Source organism: Pelodiscus sinensis, chromosome 32 (assembly GCF_052426305.1).
Source record: "Pelodiscus sinensis isolate ZL-2025 chromosome 32, ASM5242630v1, whole genome shotgun sequence".
NCBI classification, from domain to species: Eukaryota; Metazoa; Chordata; order Testudines; family Trionychidae; genus Pelodiscus; species Pelodiscus sinensis.
The window spans coordinates 5,442,417-5,460,318 of record NC_143083.1 but is presented as its reverse complement, the minus strand read 5'-3'; the positions used below and the strand labels follow the sequence as shown (position 1 = coordinate 5,460,318).

Genomic DNA, 17,902 nt, shown 5'->3' with positions numbered 1-17,902 from the left:
GCCGGGACGGGGGGGTTCTTCATCCAGCGCTCTCATGGGGCACCCCTGAGGTGAGCATGGGCCAGTCCCGCAGCAGGGCCAGCACCCAGCGCCACAAGCCCCTGCAGCTGGACTGTCCAGTAACAATCCAACACCGCGACCTGCAGATCGTTCTGTGGGCAGCAACTCCCTGACCGACCTTCCCAGCGGAGCCGCAGCCCCACCAGGCGGGAGCAGGGGTGCGCTGCTGCTCACACTGCCTCATGTCCTCGGGGCATTGCTCGGCTCCCTTTCTGGAAGGACTCCCTGCCCCACAGCCCTCCCATCAACCAGCATGTTCCCTGCCGGTCTCTCAGTCCCCCGTGTCCGTTCGTCCCCCGCCAGCACTGAGCAAAGCCTGTGAGCATGTAACAGGATGGAGAGAATGGGCAGCAGCCACCCCCTGCCTGGCCACCTTCACCCTCCCTGCTGTACCCTACACTGGGCACGAGGGAGCCGCTGAGCCCACGCAGCTAACCAAGGCACACTCCAGATGCCGGTTTATTGTCTGCCATGGTGGCGATGCCGCATTAACCAATCACAGGGATTCCTCTCCCCCCGCCTTCCCGTTCGCTCTCACAGGGCCACTCGGGCTAGTCCAGGAATCAAGTCACTCGCCCCAAGCAGGGGGCATGTTGGCAGGGCTGCTGGTCACATGTTGGCTCTTTCCCGTTGCAACCGGGAGTTGTAGGCGCGTGAGACGGTGTTCCAGGCGTCCATGTACCGGTCCATGCACATGGCAATGCACTTCTGGAATGGAAGAGAGAACAATGCGACTTCGCTCCTCACCCCAGGCCCAACGCACCTGCGCAAGGGGACCAGGGCCCCTTAGCCCCTCTTGGGGAATGGCAAGCGCAGAGGAAACGACTTGCCCCAGTGATGGCTGGGAACAGAGCCTATTTCCACCGCACGGTCTGCCACCGTCGCAAGGCCCAGGGCAGGGGGCTAAGCATGTTGCAGGGAGCTCTCTGCTGCTTTTCCCATCACACGATGGGACCTTCACCTTGAGCGCCTCGGAGATGGCACAAAACAGAGCAGCCTCGCAGTTCTCCCTTCCCCAAACACCCTCCAGAGACCCCCGTCCCCGGGCCTGCTGCCATGTTTGCATTAGACCCAACTGGTGCTCCACAGAACCCCGGGGTTCTGTGAAGTGAAAGTAAGGGATCCACAATAACACAGCACTCCCCTGCCCCCTCTTAAAGAGACAGAGTCTATTTTACAGAGGGCGGGGGGTTCTTGACAAAATCTAGTGGGTTCCTTTTTTTTTTTTTTTTTGCTTGACAACTTTTACCCTGGGCAACCCTCCCCCAGGGGTTCCTTGAAATTCTTTTAAGCAGAAAAGGGTTCCATGGCCAAATAAAATTGGGAAACATTGCATTAGACACTGCAGCAGCCAGCAGCTTGAGCACAGTGAGGGCACGACCTAGAGATAGCGACACAGGGGTAGGGCATGGGCAGGCCAACGTGCCCACCTCTAATCTTTTCCGTCCATGTGCAGAAAACGTTTTGTGCGCACCGAGGTATGTGCGGATGTGCACCACTGGCAGAAACACAAACCGAGGTGTGGGCGCTGCTCGTCAGCTGGGTGGCACCGGAACTCGCCTCAGCGGCCGCACAGCCACCCAGCTTACCAGGAACACGGGCAGGCAGGGCCTGGCTCCCCGCGTGGGCAGGGCAGGTATCACCTGCAGACCCCAGTGTAAAGGGGCCTCACTGGGGAGCACAAACACGCCCGCAGCACCGGCGCCTCGCTCCCTCTGGCTGCGCTGCCCGAGCCTGGCTCAGCTACAAAGCCGCGGGCCAGATGCTGGAGCGGGGGCTGGTGCCTGGGCAAGGCGGGAGGGCGCCAAGCCCAAGGGGCTGCCCCGCTCACCTGCTCCGAGTTATCCAGCGAGCCGCCCGGCTTCCCGATGCACTTCCGGAAACACTTGTCGGTCATCCGCTGGGGGGGGACGGGAGACAGGGTCAGGGGCCACTGCCGGGACCGGAACCCCCCCCCCGACCCCTCCGCCTGCCAGGCACTACCATAGACCCCTCCCCCCCAGCCAGCCCCCCATCACCCAACCGCCCCCCCTCTGGCGCCCCCCCGGCCCCGCCCGGCCCTCCCATAGACCCCTCCCCCCCAGCCAGCCCCCCATCCCCCAACCGCCCCCCCTCTGGCCCCCCCCGGCCCCGCCCCCTGCCAGGCCCTCCCATAGACCCCTCCCCCCCCCAGCCCCCCATCCCCCAACCGCCCCCCCTCTGGCCCCCCCCCCCGACCCCTCCGCCTGCCAGGCCCTCCCATAGACCCCTCCCCCCCAGCCAGCCCCCCATCACCCAACCGCCCCCCCTCTGGCGCCCCCCCCGGCCCCGCCCCCCGCCAGGCCCCCCATCCCCTCCCCCCCAGCCAGCCCCCCCCCGGCCCCGCCCCCACCTGCAGCAGCTCCTGCGCGTTGGCCACGGCGATCTGCACCTTCACCTGCTCCATGAGCAGCCCCGGGTCCAGCTTCCCCCCCGCGCCCCCCCCCGTCCCGAACTCGCCGAACCCGCCCTCCATGGCCGCGCGCGGGGCACCACGGGTCGCGCCGGGCCTTCCGCTCCCGGCATGCAGCGCGGCGGCGGGGGGTGTGGCCTAGACCGAGGCCGCCGCGCCGGAGCCCTGCGCCGCGCGCGAGCGCAGCCTGCTGGAGGGGCGGGGCCGGGGGCTGGAGGGGCGGGGCCAGCCCCTCCCCTCCGCAGCGCTCCGGCGCCGATTTAAAGGGCCCGCGCCCCAGAGCCGGGAGGCGGGAAACCCCCCCGGCCAGGGCCTGAGGCGACGCCTCCGCTCGGCCCGGCCCCGCCCCCTCGGTTCGTTACGGGGCCGGACGCGGCGCGGGGACAGGTCGTTGGTTTTACGTTTTCCCAACGACACCCGCGCCCCCCCCCCCCCGTCCAGCCTCCGGGCCCCGCCCCCTGCCCCGGCAGCCCCGCCCCCGTCCAGCCTCCCGGCCCCGCCCCGGCAGACCCGCCCCCTGCCCCGGCAGCCCCGCCCCTAGTGCGCCTCGCGCGGGGCCGCCTGGGCCCGAGGAGTCCCCATGGACCGACGCGTCACGCGCCCTCTCGCCACGTGATTGTCCCAACGAGCGTGTGAGCCGCTGGAGCCCCGCCCTCAGCACGTGCTTGGGAAAAGGGCCTTGTGCCCCCGCCGGGGGGGGTGTCTGCACGAGACCCCCCAGCGCTCCGCTCCGGCAGTGCAGTGTCCGGGCCGATTGAGCCTTTAGCGGCCCCGGGCACTGAGATTATCCCCCCCCCCTTCAAAACAAACCACCCTGCACCTCGCCTTTCCCGGCCGGCCTGCGCCCCCAGCACGTGCAGAGCCTGCCCCCGGGAACCCACCGGCGGGAGCCCGGCTACAGCAGAGCTGCGTCAGGAGCATCGAGAGTTCTTCCGGCGTGTTCCCCTCCCCACGCACTAGGGCTGCACTGCTACAAATCCCAGCTACCCGGCTGCGGGCTCTGCAGGCTGACACTCAGCGTTATACTGCACAAGCCAGCACAAAGCCCCCCCCCCCCCCCCGAAGTGCAGCTGGCAAGGGCTACCAGCCCTGCTCCGGGAGAAGAAACCCCTCCCCCCACCCCCCACCAGTAGGGCTGGCAGTACCTGGGGAAGCTAAATTGCAAACTGAAGCGCCATTGTATAACCAGCATGAGGGAAAGGCAGCCAGGCCCACCAGGGACAAGGACTGCTCCAGCAAGCTCTGTAGGGTTGCAGCAGCCTCATGGGGGGGGGGGGGGGCGCGCAGGGAGCTGCTCCAGCCTCTCCTGGCTTACCACTTAACCTTTCACATCCCTAAAATCGCTAAGAAACTGATCTGATCCCCATCAGTTTTGTCTTGTATTTCTTATCCCTGGTAGAACAGCCTATGCTCCCACCCCACCACCATCCCCCCATGATCCTAACTTGCCCAGTGGAGCAGGGCTGCACTGCCAGGGCTGGCACTGGGCTCGCTGCTCCTCTTATGGCCACTGCCCACCCCCAGCCCCACTTCCAACCACCTGACTCCCAGCTGGTGGCTCTGGACTTCACAGCTTCAACCTGTATATTAAGAATTACAACAGAATAGAGTGTAGAGTGCTCATTTTATATTATTTTTACATAGCAAATATATATAATCAAAGGAAATTGTATTTTCCAAGTGACTGCAGACAAGTTTTGTATAGCAGCTTGCATATGTAGATTTCAAAACCGAAATGTAAAACTTGAGAGCCTGCAAGTCCATTCAGTCCTACATTTTGTTGAGCCAATCTTAAAGATAAACAAGCTTGTTTACATTTATGGGAGATAATCCTTCCTGCTTGTTATCTATTCCTTGAAAGTGAGAACAGACATTCACGTGGCACTTCTGTAGTTAGGATCACAAAGTATTTACATGCCAAATATGCTAATCATTCATATATCCCCTTCATGCTTCAACCACTATTCCAAAGGACAGGCATCTCTACAGATGACACAAAGTGAAGCATTTTTAACGTGTCATTCATTTGTTGGGGAAGAATTGCAATTCAATTTTCAACCAGAATCTGAAATGCTTTCCAAAATCTGAGAGGGACAAGGTGTGGAGTGTGGGGCATGCTGTCACAAGTCTTTAAAAAAGCAACACACAGAGGAGGAAACTACAGATCCCGAACCATCAAAAAAGAAAATCAACCCTATAGTGGTGGCCTCTGAGGCAGACAATGAAAATGCCTGTGCATCAACCCACACTGCTTTGGATGGTTATTGAGCAGAAACTGTCATAAGCGTGGAAGCCTGAAGGGGCATAAAAATGTTTTGTAGCTGCCGTTGTAAAGTACGCCAGCCATGCTAAAGTGCAAGGTGAATGCCTGTTCTCACCTTCAGAAGACATTATAGAGAAGTGGGCAGCATTACCCACTATATTTTAGAAACTTTGTCTATTTGTCCATCTGAGTCCATTTGTTCAAGAACTCCTCCTAAACAGTAAGAGCTAAGACCAGCACATGTGGTAGGCAGCTTCCTCTTAACAAAGCAAGGGTTTGGTTGTTCCAGGACAATGGGATCTGCCTAGAATTCAATTGTTTCTCATAAAATGGAAAGGGAGAGGTCTGGTAGGAGGGACAGTTATACTGTAGAATGACCACAGAGGAGCAGCAAGGAGCCAGAGATGGGGACCTGGATAGCTATAATCCCAACGGGCAGGGGTCAAGAAAGGGGTCAGGTTTCAGAGTTTGTGTTGGTCACCCAGGCAGGGGACAGGCACCCCTCTCCCCATTGTGCCTACTGCAATGCCCATGAATAGGCACTTCTCACCTGGTCCTAGGCTGCAGCAATGATATGGTTAGGGTTGTCTGCTCCCCCCAGGGCAGCCTGCAAACTGATCACCCCCTCCCTATCCCCCCTCAGAACAAGAATTTAAATGAAGAAAAACAAAACTTATGAACTAAGGACCCATGCAACACTGGATACATCTTCTAGTCTCTCAAAAGTGAACAACAATCTTAGGGACTGGCTGAAGTAGGACTGAATGGGCCTGTAGAATCTAGTTCTACATGGTTTTATTTTTTGGTGCAGTTATGTAAAAACTTCTACATTTCTAAGTTGCACTTTCACGATAAAGAGAGCATCCTGCAATACTTGTATAAGGTGAACAAAAAATACTATTTTTTGGTTTTGCTGTGCAAATATTTGCAGTATAAATGAAAGTGAGCACTGTACACCTTATATTTGTGTTATGATTGAAATCAATAAATTTCCAAATGTAGAAATCGTCAAAAAGTAAATGGTATTCTATTGTCCGTGTGACGTCTTGTAATTATTTTTTAAATAGCCTGACAGCCCTAATTAGAACATGACCTGGTGGCTTTTGTTCAGTTCCCAATGAGAAGGAATTCAGCACTCCTAGCTGTCAATAATTCCCCCTTTTGGTCATCCCAGGAAGCGAACTGCAACAATTTCTCCAGGACAGGGTGGAGAGAACGCAGAAAACTCAGTGCTGACAGGCCCTCCAGAGGTGAGGGAAAGGAGGGGGAAGTTTGAATTGCTACTGTCACAGGATCTTTGCTTTCTTTAGCAGAATTCAGTGATCAGGGCTGGAATGCCAGCACTTTCCAAGTGCTACGTTTAACCAAAAAGCAAAAGAAAATGGAAACCAAACACCAGAGTAGAACAAGGTTCATGTACACAAGCAATACAGCCAAAAAGACAACACATCGCACCCAGCCTTCTCCCTCCTGCGTGTCTCTGCGGGGAGGACACCCAGATAGGACACAAGGCAGCCTTTGAGCAGGGTTCAGTTCGTTTTAAACAAAGGAAGGTAACAGATAAAATGCAAAACATTTATTGGAGTGTGTTGTACAAAAAAGTTTCCAGTCATAAAATGTATATTACAAATAATCGAAAAAGACATTTGGCATGCACATTCTTAAAACAAAAAAGTGTGAAATGATAAAGTCTAGATCTTTGTGTAGTTTTCATATGCTCCACACCATCATTTTCAATTTCTCAGTTCTTCAATTAGATATTTTTTGAATAATTATTTAAAAACTCAATAAGCCATTAACAAAAAGCTCTTTTACAGCAACTTTCCCAAGGAAGTGTCAGTCAAGTGACCTAGACCTGGAGCTACCAGAAAGGCGATGTAAAAAAATTACAAGTCAAAAGGCATCGCTGTTACGAAAATAGAGTTCAAACAAGGCAGTGTCACTTTGACCAACTGTAAAGCCTCGTGGTTTAAGTTTTGTTTAAAATAGCTTATTGCTTACAATGTTAGTGTAATATCTGAAAACCATCAGAATGTCTGTCTGACCCAGCAGACTGTATGCAGACAATCTACACGAACTCATGACTACAAATTCCTGGAAATTCACTGAGACATTTTTCTTTCACTAAAATTTTTCTTTTCTATTCTCTGGAAGTGGGAGACAAGGGAAGGATCACGTGAGGATTACCGGTTGTGATTCTTCCTTCTGGGGCATCTGGTATTGGCCACTGTGGACAGACAGGACACTGGGCTAGATGGACCTTTGGTCTGACCCAGTCTGGCCGTTCTTAGGTCCTAACCCCCAAGTCAATACAGTGCATTGTGCTTCTTTGAATTAATCCTCTCAAAAGCAAGCATCTTCCCCTCTAGACATTAGCATTTCAAGAAAGTCATTACATTTGCAAATAATAATTGCATGTAAATATGGGCTTATATAAAAATCACCTTTAAATGATTTTAAAGCTAAGCATATTTAAGAGCACATAAATTCTGTTTCCCAAGCCATTTTAAGTTTCAGTTAAAAACAGAGTCCTGCAAATCCACAGATATCCACTTGTTATCTGCGACTAATTTCTGCAGATACAAATTTTGTATCTAGAACCTTGCAAATTTGGCTATCCAGGGTTCTTTTTTAGCATACAAAATTTTGTACCCAGGCAGGGCTCTAGTTAAATTAACAAACAATTTGTTTCTGCATTCTGCTAAATGAATGCTTTGAAATAAAATCAGCAACCATCCTTCCACTCACTGGTCCCAATAAGACTGTTTCCTTCCAACTCCAGGATTTGGAATAGGACCCCAACAGTGATGTTAAAAGCCAGTATATCCAATACGGACATGCCTTCTGTTTAGAGGCTTTCTATCCATTCAAAACTAGATACAGAAAGAATAATTATAAAAGGATGGGAGGCCTGAGGACGTGTGGTCAGTGGCCACAAGGCATGCATTATATTGTTCAAAGTTAGCCACTAGCACTGTCATCTGTTCACATGGAAGGGAAGACTATGGAAGGAGGGATTTGCCTTTTAGACAGGGTAAGGGCACAGAGGAATCTTAAGGCACCACTTTCTATCTCCTACAGTGTGTCTAACTGGCTAGGGATCTTTACCTGGGGCGTTAAAAATTCTTTTTAGCATGTATGGAGACTATGAAACCCCTGTGAGCACCTGCTGTGGGTTCTGGGTGCCCTACTGCTCCACAACAAACATGTCTACTGGCTGTACTTCCCTTCACAGTACACTCTGGTTCACATTCCAGTCAGCAGAGCCCTGCTAACCCAGCCTTTCCATTTTGGGCTGTGGGGAGCTGACAGTTGTCCATCTTGAGACTGTTTGGTCCGTACTATGGATGCCCTCTGTGCTGGCCAACCTCACGGTACTGGCACAGCAACGCGGCAAAGACCTATGCTCACTGCTAACGCTATTGCGCTTCTAGGACATCCAGAGTCCTGGATGGGCGCGGGTCACATGCAGAGAGAGAGAGGAATGACAATGGCTCCATTGCCTAGGCAGAAAGCTGCCATGCCCAGAGACGACTGCGGCACAGTAACTGAAGCGTGACCTAAAGCAGGCCGTCAGGCAGGAGAGGGACACGAGGATCAGCGTAGTCACCACTCTCCCACTGCAGATTCCTCCATGGCCATGCAGGAAGGGGTTGGATTTGCTCCCCTCCTCTGCTCCCAGGTAATTCACAGCATCAAACCCGGCAGAGGGGCCTTCGTAGCGTGCTTTCCACGCAGCTCTTTGGTGCTGTTCCCTTTGCCTGCACAGGGAAATGGACCAGCCTTACTCCTTCCCTACAGCAATAGTGAGCAACCTGCAGCCCGCAGGCCACACGTGGGCCAACAGGGTTCTATGTGCAGCCCACAAAACACTTTTACTGGTTCCCACACAGGGTTGCCAGATTCTGCTGGTTTCCATCCACATTAAGGATGTTAAGAAGCAGGTAACTGATTAATCGTGCAGTCAATAGAATCTGTATCAACTACACGATTAGTTGCTATGGGGCCCTGCTGCTGCTCTGCACTTTAAATGTAGTAAGAGCCGGGTGCTCAGGCAGCTGGCTCCTATTACATTTCAACTGGGTCCTAGACTTCTGCACCTCTGCCTCCTGTCCCCCTTCCTCCTGCACCACGGAGACAGCGCTGGGGGCAACCGGCTTGTGCGTGCTGACATCCGTGCGCTCCCTCTGCATCCTATCAAAGTGCTGCTAGGTTTCAATCAGCAAACCCTGCAAATCGAAGGTATACAAGCACAGCTAACCTGGGAAGACTATCTTGCAGCCCCTGAGATAGAGGGCCACTTGTATGGCCCACTCACTAGCCTAGATTGCCCATCGCTGCCTTTCCTATGTGAACACACACTATTCTGGAATTAGCCATTCTATTCTGAATCATGTCCACACCAATGAATTATATCAGCATAGCTAGAGCAAAATAATTATTTCATGCTAACTAGGTTGGCCAATTCTTCCTCACGGGCCAGTTCTGCCTTCTTCTGGAAACCTAGATTTTTTTTATATCAATCTATTGCTATGGAAATGCTGATCTCCCACACGCAACATGAAATGGCTCACTTGCAGGATCTAACAGAAGATGACGACCAGATAGGGAGAAGCTATGCCTGGTCTGAACACAAAGCTTTAATTAACCATTGCAATTGTCAGAAAAAAATCATAGGAAAAAAGATACAAAAATCAGCAGTACTGCTTTAGATTGGGTATAGCAGAAAACGTTTCCAGTGTAGAGAACCTACTTTTATCAGACTGAATGCACACAGGAAAGGTGGTGTCTACAGAAGACACATTCATACAAACAGGAAGTGGAATACAGTAGTTCTACTGTGTCTTGCACTTTATAATCAGGAATTGCTTCTTACATTTTCAGTAGCCTTCTGGAAAGGACAGGAAACAGTCACTGGAGCAAAGCTGCTCTTAGGAAGTCAGTCAGGGTGTACTGGTCCAGAGCACCATTGTCTAAGCATCTGTGTCATACTCATGGCACACCAGGAGAAAGCAGCAATTTACATGCAGAAATCACCACTGCAACCTTTTTGCCTTTCTTAATGGCGTAGGCTTGTGGGTCAGGATCAGGCAGGATTGTTATAGATAACTAAGGCCATAAAACATCAAACTTCAACTTTACAGGTGCAGATCTCATTTGAACAAGCTTCTAGGAAGTTTCATAGGAAACAATTCTAAACTTAGGGCCCAATCCTGTAGACCAAGGCTATTCAACACGTGGCCGTGGACCGCACGCAGCCCACGGCCCATCTGTTTGAGGCCCGCGGTGCAGTTTGGGTTTACACGCAGCTCAACAAGCGGGTGGGATCCTTTGAACGTGGCCTCCACTGGGAACACGCTCCACAACGGTGAGGCGTCTCCCAGGCGGGGTGAGTATTGAAAGAAGCAAGCGGATGGTCTGGCTGGCAGAGACGGGTATGGGGTGTCGGCATTTCTAGCCCCCCGGAAGAGGTGCCAGGGCATTGTGGGAAGTGCTGGCTGCTTAGCCTTGTGGGCAGAGCCTGAGCAGTGCTGACTGGCTCTCACTGGCCACCTTTGGGTCTGAGCTAATTCAGGGTAAAGAGCATTTCAACCAGTAGTAAGGGCCTGCAAGCATCAGGCCCTAAAGCAAGACACATTCTCGTATTCAGCAGGTATTGCAGAAACAATGGCTCAGATCACATGAGGTTTTTGATACAAGCTGCCTTTCTAGCCCAGACTTTACAAGGAAATTCACCCAATAAAGCCAACAGATTCTTCAGTCAGCTACACAATATTCTATATAGTTTAAAAAAGTCTATCATGAAGCAGAATGAACACTCTGAATACTGGCCTACATAAAAAAATAAATACAGATCTTTAAAAAAAAAAATCTATCTTCAATATTAGGTAAATAATGGAAACAAGAGTTGGAAAGAGAAACAGAGTCCAGTGGCTAGAAGGTATATTGCAAAACCAGTTTCACCCTGATTGCATTCACTTGAACAACAATTTAGAAAATTCAGTGGGTAGCAGTATGGCTGAGAAACACAATTTCAGCTATATGTATGTATGTCACAGCGACAGGTATGATTTACTACATAGCCAATCACCTACTCAAGCAGAGCGGGTATGTCATAAGAAAAATGACCAAATACAAGAACAAAGAGAAACATTATCCCCCATATCCATTTCTTCCTACTGCTTTTTCACAATGAACTGTTGATCATGGACTAAAATATAATTCTAAATACTTTTACTAGCATTTAATCTTAATAATTAAATTACCTTGCTCAGTGAAGATTTTGTGAACACCTGTAGAAAATTAGCACCTCTGATATTTTTGAAATGAGAAGTTCATAAATGTTTTAAAATTAGTTTCTTTCCCAACCAGCTTGCACTGCAGCAAAGCTATCAATTAAAACCACTAACCTGGCCTTCTGTGTGATATCTGTCAGTCTAAATATTGTTCAGAGAACATAATGTCCAAAAGCCACCGAAAACATCCAAAGCTTGTAGCTTGAGTGATGAATCTAAACTACTTGAATGCCAAGAGTGCAGGGAATACAGTAATTCTATGCTGGCATCAGATGGTATCCAAATAATCAACCACTGGGAAAAACAATGTCTGCTTACATTGCAGTCAGTACACTCTTTGGAGCAGTCAATTATACTTCATAGTACACAGAGGTGCACTACCACATGAATCCTAATGCCTCCTCTGGTAAAAAATACAGGACAGGAAACAAACTGAAGGGGACATTCCAGATACTACTTTTTTAAAGTAATGTCTTACTTCTGTTACCATCTGAAGATTCTGTAAGTGTATTACATTTACCGTATTCCTGTTTGTTTAGTTAGAGCGTTTCGGTCATGCTGGATAACATCCTGCTGCAAACAATGCAAGAACTGGGCCAACCCAACCCAAAATCTTCTCACTAACTTTGTTTTTGTGTAAACACAGACGTCACAAGAATACTTCTAAGACATTTTGTAAATGCTTGTTGCCTAAACTATCTGACAGTGTCCCTTTACATACAACAGAAGTATGAATAAGCTGAATATAGCAGTGATTAAAAAAAATCAACATTTACAGTGATTGCTTTTTAAATCACATCAAATATTTATCACAGCCAAAAATATTTTAACATCTAAAATCTGAATGATTGAAATCACAAGTTCTGCTTAATGCCAAATACTTCCGATCCAACAGATCATGATTTATATCATCATAGCTACTTGTGTATCCATTTCAGCCCTGCATTCACTATTTATCAGGGTGTCATTTGTGATGGTCCCAATAAATAAAACTGAAAAATGTCAGCTTTGATCCCTCATTACATTAAGACTATACCTGCCCTAGAATTATTGGGACCGCTGGTGTCAGCAATGATGGCACGATAATGCAGAGCTGAGATGTTTTTACAACCATGGTGTCTAATCCTCCTCGGAACAGGATTAAATGCCATGGCACTCTTGCCAATCCTGTGTGCACCACAGCCTGTCAATGCTTCCACTAATGGAGCAGCCTCTATGGTATATTCCTAGTGTAGACAAGACTCTATAGACCAAAAGGATATTACTGTTTTCGTAAATAACTCCAGTGCTGTGGAAAGCATCCTTGCTGGGTTCCCGGAAAGCCCAGTACAGGTTCACATAGTCTTACATCTATTATTTAAAAACCAGTTTGATCTTAAAGAATGACATATTTACTCTACACTCAAGGAATCCTGTCCCATTTTAGCTTAAAGTTCATTCTGCTGCAGCTTTGTATAGAAGACTAAAGTTTTAATGGTGGAGAAATAATCTAATATTGCAATAGTGTTTTCAAAGGGACAGGGGGAGGATAAAGAAATCTATTTAAAAATCCTGGCAGTTTTGTTTAAAATATTTTCTATAAAAATGTACCAAGGAATAAAAGTTTAAAGAAATCAGATGATGCATACAAAAATAGTTTTCAGTGGCTCTGGAGGAAAAAATAGCAAAAATAAAAGGAAAGAAAGGGAAAGATAGCAAATGTTTTTTTCACATAATTGAACATCCTCTAGAAGTTGTCCTGGGGTCCCCCTGGAGAAACAAATAAATTAGTTAATGCACAGCACAATGAATGCAGGCCACAAACATCTCATGCCCAGTCTTGACTCGTACAAAAGGCAACTCAAGTTGGCTCGCATGATCTGAAACACCATTTGGGCACTAATGCAGACAGTGTGATGCCGTTACAGATGTGTTAGCTGATTATGCTGTAGCAGAGGCTTAGGTTTGATCTCACACTGCTTTAACAAGCAACTCTCTCATGATGCAGAAAGCTCCCCAATGGGGACTATCACTAAACAGGTTTAGAGTACGGCATGAAACAGTGCTTGTAGAGCTCCCTGCTACTGACCCATGCTGGCAGAGAGGAGGGAAGTGTGATACTGAGGCACCTTTCCTGTATCACCCTTCCTTCAATGCAGTCTGTAGTAATGTGTGCTCACACACACACACACACACACACACACACACGCTCGACCCAGCTATCTGGCACAGAGCTGTATCCTGGCACCATGCTTCTGTGGATAACACACACAGCACTGTGAACTTGTTTTCAGATTCTTCCACTTCCTGAATTCAATCTCCTTGAAACCAAGTATCATCCAGAAGCTGATCTTAAATTTGCACTGACCCAGCCTCCTGAGTTTGCTGTGAAAGAGGCTACTAATAGCCATTGATCAAATCTTGATATATTGGAACAGTTTACAGTAGTTTGAAAGTACCCTCTAGTATACAATGCACAATGGGGTTTTAGATCTGTTAGCCCATTAACTGCTGGCCATTCACGCTCCTATGCTCATTCTAAAGCACTGGAATTTACATAAAAAAGATATTAACAGGGACAGCAAGATTTATTTTATTTCATAACATTTGTACCCTGCAGGAAAAACACACTGCAAAACTCCAGCTGCCACAGTGGAAATAGGATTGCCCATTTTCCTGTCGTTAACTGCCATTGTTCTCAGAATACCTTCTGTCCCTTTAGAGCAAGGATGCTGGCCCTACTAGTAGGGGGAGCAACACTGGCTGGTGGGAATCACTGACCACGCTTCCCCAGCTCTTGGTTCCTACAGCTGCTGAAGAGCAGTGATCATAATCAACAGAGCAATGAACTCAGGAGCACCCAGCTCACTGCAGGGATTCTGAGAGTTTGCATCACCATCTCTCTGGCACATCTTTTATAGGAGCCTAGTCCGGAAGCTGGGATCAGAAGGCTCACAGCAGGCAAAAGATACGCTTCCTTGTTGGAAGACACATTATTCCATGCTTGAATCTAACCCAATTCACCAGGCACAAAGGAGAAGTGGGAGGACAGCTTGAGATTAATCAAATTTAATCAAATAAAATTTGCAGATGATACTAAACTGCTCAAGATAGTTAAGACCAAAGACGACTGTGAAAAGCTTCAGAAAGATCTCACCACCTAACTAGGTGATTGGGCAACAAAATGGCAAATGGAATTTAATGTTGATAAATGTAAAATAACGCACATTGGAAAAAATGATCCCAACTGGACATACAATATGATGGGGATTAATTTAGCTACAACTACTCAAGAGACACATCTTGGAAGCATTGTGGATAGTTCTCTGAAAACATCCACTCAGTGTGCAGCAGCAGTCAAAAAGCAAATAGAATGTTAGGAATCATTTTAAAAAGGATAGAGAATATCTTATTGCCTTTATAAAACCATGGGACGCCCACATCTTGAATACTGCGTACAGATGTGGTCGCCTCACCTCAAAAAAGCTACATTGGCATTGGAAAAGATTTAGAAAAGGGCAACAAAATGATTAGGGTTTGAACGGGTCCCATATGAAGAGATATTAAAAAGACTGAGACTTTTCAGCTTAGAAAAGAGGAGACTAAGAGGAGATATGATAGAGGTCTATAAAATCATGACTGGTGTGGAAAAAGTGAATAAGGAAAAGTAATTTACTTATTCCCACAATATAAGAATTAGGAGATCATCAAATGAAATTAATAGACTGCAGGTTTAAAACAAACGAGGAAGTTTTTCTTCATTCAGCGCACAGGTAACCTGCAGAACTCCTGGCCAGAGGATGTGGTGAAGACTAGGACTTTAAACGGGGTTCAGAGAAGAGCTAGATAGATTCATGGGGGTTAGGTCCATCAATGGCTATTAGCTGGGATGGGTAGGAATGGTGTCCCTGGCCTCTGTTTGTCTGGAGGTGGGTGAAAGGGGAGAGATCACGTGAGGATTACCTGTTGTGATCCCTCCCTCTGGGGCATCTGGCATTGGCCACTGTCAGCAGACAGGATACTGGGCTAAATGGACCTCTGGTCTGACCCAGTGTGGTCGTTCTTATGTTCTGATGTTAAATAGTTCACAGCATACTACCTACCTGCTGGTGAAAGAGATCCTCTTCTCCAAACTCTGCTTCATCCTCCTCCTCATTCTCCCGCACCACAACCGATTTTGTGATGCTTCTTACTGCAACTTCCTAGATAAGGGGACAGACAAGTGTTTATTTTGCCATCAACTTTTCAACTCTCACCCAAGCTTTGGGCAATTCAAAGCAGTTGGCTACGTATTTGAACCACCATCTCTGGTTTGGGATTTATATGAAACCAAATCCTAGTCAATGAGGTTTTGCAAGCTACAGGCTCTTCGTCATTTCTACCCATCTCTAACTAGCAATTTGTGTTTTCAATCATCTTTATCTGTAGCTATTTCCTCTCATTCCCAGAAGTTTGAGAGGGAGCAGGTAAGATGCCTTTCTACCTCTAATATGGACTTCACTCATTTTAAGGAATTTACTAATTGGCCTAACTGGAAACTGTCATAAAAGACTGTAGAATGTTCTAAGATCTGATCTATTTCTCTGAACTATTACAGAACCAAGAGGAACACTGAAAAACCTCTAATTTCCACTTGTATTCTACGTCAGTTAAATGTACCAGTTATTTGGAACGGTCTTCATTAAGGATTTTAAAACTCAGGAAGTTTCCTTCCTAATTTATGTAGCAAAGACTAGTAGTAAGAAGTTGTTGGTCTTCGCAGCAATTATACATTGGGAATGTCTGACAAAATCTTGCTAGACACAAGATGCTTCCAAGTGGAGAGACTGAGAAGTTTCAGGTTCTGGGCAGAGGTTATTTTATTTTTGATGCTCCTTCAGCTACCAATTAAATGTGTTTCATTTGAAGACTGAGCCAGTTCCTTTCCCATGCGTATCAGTGACCTTTTCTCCAATCTACATCCTGTGCTCCTGTTTCTGCAGTATCTTCACAGAACTGTCAGCAAGAAAGGTCACATGAAAACTGATACACCATTGGGAGAATGGTTTTACTTTGTTATTGGACAGCTGCAGCAACACGTTTACTAACCAAAAAGTACAATCCTGCCTTGCAACATTCATCCACATGGATAATTTTCAGCAACAGCTGTGGGAGCATGCAGGACAATAAAGAATACTCAGACACCTTTGCCCAGTAGAAACTCCCAATACTGTTGCATCACTGAAGAGATCTGTTTTTTTGTATTATTATTATTTATATAGCAGCCTACGCATTTTTTTTTTGAATGATCAGGGCACATTTGCTTTATTTCTCTAGTGGAAATGTGTACCTCAAATCCTCTACTCTCCAGGACAGTTACTAAAAAGACCAATTAAAGTGATCAGCATGCTGAATGGCATGTTCCCTACAGCCACAGCTGAGCTCAGATACTTATTGCTTATGTTTCAGACAACCGAAAACACTACTCAGTTTAAAAGAGGAGAGTTAGGAATAGTGTGAAACAGCAACTGTCAAAAATGGGTTTGGGAGGTACTGCAGCACAGCTCATGTCCCTGGAGACAAAGCTTACCTCTCCATCAGAGTTCACCAGGTATATGCGGATGTTTCCTCCAGAGCCCCAGCTGCTCTGATTCTTCCACACAAGGACAGAAGGGGGACTATGAGTCACACCTGCATCTGTACCCCAGATCTAAGAAAGAGAAAGTCTATAAGCAGAGATATATGCCATTTCTTCCTTCCCATTTCCTGATCAGAGCAAAGTATATGAAACTAGAGTGAAACTATTTGTAGGGGAATATTTCCAACAAAACATTAAGAAACTGCAAGTTAACACCAACCTGAGTTACAAAGAGGAGAAATAAATGGTGTTTATTACTTTAGTTGGCATTCCTTTCCACATATAGTAATGTGTCATTCTGGACTCAGTACATTTACTAGCAAGGAAAAACTCAGAAACAAAATATAGCTATATGTGCGTCCCATTAACCTTTTAAGAGGCTCTAAGTTCCCACTTGTTATGGCAAATATTTAAGAAATAATACAAGCAAAACTGTTCTTTTCCTATGGAGGGACTTTTAATACAAAATACAGTCATAATGGAGAACATGGTCACTGCATATGGTGAACACAAAAATGCATATAAAAATGCCAAACAGGCCTAATCCTATAATTCTTAATCGATTGAGCTAGTACTGCATTAACAGGAGTGCTGTGAGCCAGACACGAGAAATCATTCTTCCGCTCTGCTATGCGTCAATTAGGCCTCAATTGGAATACAGGAATTCCTCGCTTAACACGTTTTCGCGATAGCACAATTTTTTTTTTAAGGGAACATTTTTCGAACAACACGACCCGTCCCTGCAATAACACGATTTCCCCTACTGGCCAGTCGGTTGCCGGCAGCTGTGCGGGGCTACCCTTGCCTCCTTACAAAGTGGCGGAGATTCGCCACTCGCCAAGCCATTCCCCGGCGACCCCTCCTCGCCGGACGCAAGAGGGGGTCACCAGGGAACGGTGCGGCAAGCAGCAAACCTTTGCCGCTTTGCAGAGAGGCAGGGGAAGCCCTGCACAGCTGCTGGCGACCAACCAGCTGGGAAAATCCAGCCACCAGCTATAAGCGGGGGGCAGAAGAGAGGGAGTGAAGCATCCCCAGAGGGGTTCGCCAGGGAATGGCACGGTGAGCAGCGAACCTCTGGAGGCAGGGGCAGCCCTGCACAGCTGCCGGTGACCGGACAGCTGGGGAAACCCAGCCGCCCGCTGCAAGCGGGGGGCAGAGGAGAGGGAGCAAGGCATCTGGCCAGAGAGGGTTTCCAGGGAACGGCGTGGCGAACTTCCGCCGCTTTGCAAGGAGGCAGGGGGAAGTCCTGCGCAGCT

The 17,902-nt window shown here is 48.1% G+C and overlaps 2 protein-coding genes across 2 annotated transcripts in view; both read right to left on the bottom strand.

Moving 5' to 3' along the window:
- Positions 1–501: 501 nt before the first annotated feature.
- TIMM13 (translocase of inner mitochondrial membrane 13) lies at positions 502–2,716 on the bottom strand. Its single transcript, XM_075903163.2, has 3 exons — positions 2,432–2,716; positions 1,892–1,960; positions 502–768 (listed from the first exon to the last, which is right to left on the bottom strand). The coding sequence occupies exons 1-3, from the start codon at positions 2,552–2,554 to the stop codon at positions 670–672; spliced, it is 291 nt and encodes a 96-aa protein (XP_075759278.1). The 5' UTR covers positions 2,555–2,716; the 3' UTR covers positions 502–669.
- Positions 2,717–6,315: 3,599 nt separating this feature from the next.
- LMNB2 (lamin B2) overlaps positions 6,316–17,902 on the bottom strand; it is a 50,525-nt gene continuing 38,938 nt past the window's right edge. The window contains exons 10-12 of the mRNA XM_075903162.2: positions 16,599–16,718; positions 15,133–15,231; positions 6,316–12,799 (exon numbers count right to left, since the gene is read on the bottom strand). Coding sequence (XP_075759277.2) covers positions 12,758–12,799; positions 15,133–15,231; positions 16,599–16,718 — 261 coding nt within the window. The 3' untranslated portion in view covers positions 6,316–12,757. The remainder of the gene's footprint in view (positions 12,800–15,132; positions 15,232–16,598; positions 16,719–17,902) is intronic.

Excerpts from the sequence above, each read along its gene's own strand:
- TIMM13 (XM_075903163.2), bottom strand. The coding sequence starts at position 2,554 with ATGGAGGGCGGGTTCGGCGAGTTCGGGACGGGGGGGGGCGCGGGGGGG. Across the intron at positions 1,961-2,431 it reads ACGCGCAGGAGCTGCTGCAG|CGGATGACCGACAAGTGTTT; the intron begins GTGGGGGCGGGG and ends GTCCCCCCCCAG. Across the intron at positions 769-1,891 it reads CGCTGGATAACTCGGAGCAG|AAGTGCATTGCCATGTGCAT; the intron begins GTGAGCGGGGCA and ends CTTCCATTCCAG.